Here is a 4,140-nt window from a genome sequence, read left to right on the forward strand (position 1 = left end):
ACACACACACACACACACACACACACACACACACACACACACACACAAACACACATATAATATACGAAAAGATAATTGACACAAACCGCGTATGGTCAATTGGCCACTTAATTCTAATTGTTATCGCTTAAACCACTTACCACCACCGAAGTGCGGTGCTGACTTGGGCTCGCCATAGGTGTATCCTAGGACCTCGTAGTGGTCGTCGCCACCGCCGCCCTGCTCCTTGTGGTGGATGTGTTTCACGATAGTGTGTTTATGATGGTGATGCTTCACGAACAGTGGTACGTGGATGATCACTTTCTTATGCCCGCCGCCGCCACCGCCACCCGCCATGATGACATTGGTCAGCTCCACCACGCAGACTAAGGCCAACTGGAAAAGACAGAAACTTGACTTAAAGGCTTCATTTACATAGTTAGTGCTTGTACATACCTAGATTATTCGAATGTCATAAAACAGGTAAAGGGCACAGCTTATTAGATATTTGCAAAGGATGCAAAAAATACGCCAAATGTTGAAAATAAATATTATCAATTTGTCACATAATGTTCTTTAAATATGATATGTTTACTATTAAAATGCAAAAGTATTCTTGAAATGTAATTGACATCGCTGTAGCTTACAATCTATACAAAGACTAAATAGGGTGATTGGTAGCCATGCGGTACGTAGGTACACTATGATTTCGCAGAGGCATTTCATGTCGTTACATGAAATCGATAACCATACAGATGTAACAACTAGTATCATTCGACCCAACTCGATTACAGTTTTTGGTATAAACTTACACATTAACTAGCACTTTCGAGAAGTAACTTTCTACTGAACAATGAACTGTCCCATTGCATCTTATACAATATACTAATTTTGCGTGTCCGGAATTGTGTTCAGTGGTGTAACACCCAAGTGATTCATTCACTTTCGATTTAAGTTCTGCCGCTCACTTGCACTGTTTTGGTTTTGTTTGGCAAATAGATCGCGCTTAAGTTAGTTCCAGATTGTTGTTGCCATGACTTGTTTCAATATTAGTAATTGCTTTTAGCGTTGGCGATGTTGGTTTTCTAAAAGTGTCGCTTTATTCTTGCAATGTCCATAGTGGACAATGTGAAATGGAAGCGCCGAAGCGCAACTGTAACACAATAATCCCTACAGATGACCGGTCAGCGACCGATCTTTGGTTAAGATTATTACGTAACTTGTTTTTTAGATAACTGATTGTTACATTCATTATTAAATTGGGTTAATGGGGCGAGGGGAAGTGGAATTAAGTCAACAATATACGTCGTTTGGCAAAACTACACGAGTAATTAAGATCCGAACCTGTCAATACAAATTAATAACACAAACAATGGCAAACAAATTAAGTTTGGAGTCAAAATAATTACTATATAAAACACATAATAAAAGCCAGAACATTTTGTTTTAGTCATACATATAAAAATGTCGTTAAATTGTTTTCGCAATTTTATACACCACTCACGTTGGTGGGTTTGTTTTCTGACATAATACACATTGCAACTGACTATGATATGTGAGAATATATAAATAAGGGTGTAATTAAATTAATAATGTTTAATAGTCATATGTAAGTACTCACCAGTAATCTGGCAGACATCGTTAAGTGCAGAAAAGCGCGGGAACCGAACGCGAGAGCAGACAGCAGGTGTGTGATAAAGAAATTTCAACCAAACTTCCTTTTATATCGCAACGTGGTCGCGTTTCGCGACACTGCTCTCCGCCGCTTCTATTAATCTCCAACCACCACTCACCGTCTTAAAACAAACCTTAACACCTAAACATAAAATTTATTACAGCATACTGGACATGGTCTTATTAAATAAATGTTTATACAAAAGAATAACGACTATAAATAGTGTAATAATAAGGTTCAGAACTTCAGGAAGTATAGTTTCGCGCAATCTGTGATTATAGTGAAAATATGGTGTACATAGTGGGTGTAGAGTGGAAATTCGATTGCAGCAGTGGTGGTAAAATGTGGTTGAAGATTCTATCGTTTGGAAACGGGAAGGAGTGGGAAAGGGTGCTTTTAAAAAGGTCGATGAACTTGCTCTGTGATATTTGAAGATTCACGAGACTTTTTTGTAATTATATGCCGTTTTGTGGGAAAAAAAAAACGTGCATCAGATACCTTTGCGGCTTCCGCTTATTATGGATACACGAAATCTGCCTAATGTTGATCTGTTTGCTTCATGTTCGTCACAACTAACAGTTCTCACCTTATTAGACGCGGTAATCTTGGACTGACAATCTATTTACCTTTGTAAAGTCCATTACAAATGGCTAAATACGACTTGCAAGTGTTAAGCAGTGTTAAAATTAATTATATCTGTACAAAGTTACACTGTCTGTGATTTCAAAATGAATGATGATAAGCCGTGATAGCTTCATGGTTTTGTCATACCGCCTCCCAAGCAGAGGACGTAGGTTTGAATCCAGATTCGCATCTCGGAATGTTTGTGCTAAATTTAATTTGAAATTTACTATAAGCATTTCGGCGAAGGAAACTAGATGATACCTACACGTCGAACAAGGTTCATAACTCTCGAACAACATGTGAGGTCCCCAACCGTGGTCTAAACCCTCACCTGAGAAGACACGTAACGGGTATGAAATGGTAGATACGGTGCACATTATACCTATACTTACATTACATTTACACTATTGTACACACGTCTCCATTACCTGGTTGTAAAATATTAGTAAGACACTGGCGGAAGTTCGTCATCATCTCCCAAAGTACAGGGTTGTGATGGTTTGGGAACTGATTGATGGCCTGTCCATTTGTTTTTTAATCGACTTTTAAAAAAAGGGCGTTCTCAGTATGACTGTATTTTTTTGTATGTATGTTACGCGATAACTTTGTCATTTGTGAGCTCATTTTATTATTAAAGAGGGTACTTCGGTATTGGTACAGGTGATTTTAAAGAATTGACGTAATTCCACGAATTTCCGAGGTCGTATTTTTTTTTTAATAAAAAAGTTACAATTTTTAGTCACTTTATGTACAACCAACAATTTGTATTTATTTGTCACCTTTGGTACTTGTATTACAGTGGTACTGAATATATTATTTATTATTATTTAAAAATTATCAGACCCTAAATATGAATACTGGTAGCCAACCTTATAAATAAACATTCGTACTATCACACATTGTTCAAAACAAAACATTTACGTACATAAATACACAAACTAAGCAGTCATTAATTATTTTTAAGTATTGATATTATTAGCCTCTTATTGTTGTCCTTTATTCATTACCAGTAGGTGCCCGCGACATCGTCTGCGAAGAATAAGTATTTGTGTAGCCTACTGTACTATACTAATATTCATAGTTTTATTGGTTCTTCACATAAGTTGCCATCCCCTATTTCACAGAGGTAGGTCACATAAATTCATCTGGTTATTCTCTATATCAAAAAGTAAAAGACAGTTACTTAGTGGCACTGCAACTGTTATGGATAGGCCTGTCGTTTACCATCAGGCGCATAACTTATTCGTCCCGTCGCTTGGTATTATAAAAAAAAAACACAAAAAACATTCATATTTTGAAATTTAATTTATAGTCTAATAATATTGAAATTAATAATAACAATAAAGAAAGGACCCTTGCCTCCTTTGAGGGTAAAGGAAATTCCAGGACCAGGTGCACCAGGACAGTATGGAGATGCCCTGGTGCGCCATGTACGTCCCCACTTTGCAGGCATTGGCGCGCTGTACACGATTATGGCTTTCAGATGGCTACAACTTCAATATACAAGTGGAATACGCTATTTAAAAGATGTTTCAATGTCGTCTTTAGTATGTATACTTTACGCCCTTTTCCCACGGGGTAGGCAGAGACAGCCTTCCTATTGTCACGATCCTGACACACATTAGTGAGGAGTATTATTTATAAGATTGGCTTCGTTGTCTTTTAGTAGCTTTAGAGCTCCTTGTGAAAGAGTTCGTCCAGGGTAGTACAGCCACCTTACCTATTTCTGCCGCCAAGCAGTAATGTCAGCATTACTGTGTTCCGGTTTTGAAGGGTCAACTTATATCTCAATGTGACGGGCGAAGTAGCAACGCCGCACAGAACTTTGTGATTTTAAGCTCTGAGTGGTACTGCAACTGTTA

The 4,140-nt window shown here is 37.7% G+C and overlaps 1 protein-coding gene across 1 annotated transcript in view; it reads right to left on the minus strand.

The window, feature by feature from the left end:
* LOC113233483 overlaps nt 1-1,665 on the minus strand; it is a 3,300-nt gene extending 1,635 nt beyond the window's left edge. The window contains exons 1-2 of the mRNA XM_026468610.1: nt 1,601-1,665; nt 141-375 (exon numbers count right to left, since the gene is read on the minus strand). Coding sequence (XP_026324395.1) covers nt 141-375; nt 1,601-1,618 — 253 coding nt within the window. The 5' untranslated portion in view covers nt 1,619-1,665. The remainder of the gene's footprint in view (nt 1-140; nt 376-1,600) is intronic.
* Nucleotides 1,666-4,140: the final 2,475 nt, after the last annotated feature.

Source organism: Hyposmocoma kahamanoa, unplaced genomic scaffold (genome assembly GCF_003589595.1).
Source record: "Hyposmocoma kahamanoa isolate Upper Pololo Valley unplaced genomic scaffold, ASM358959v1 78245, whole genome shotgun sequence".
Lineage (NCBI taxonomy): Eukaryota > Metazoa > Arthropoda > Insecta > Lepidoptera > Cosmopterigidae > Hyposmocoma > Hyposmocoma kahamanoa.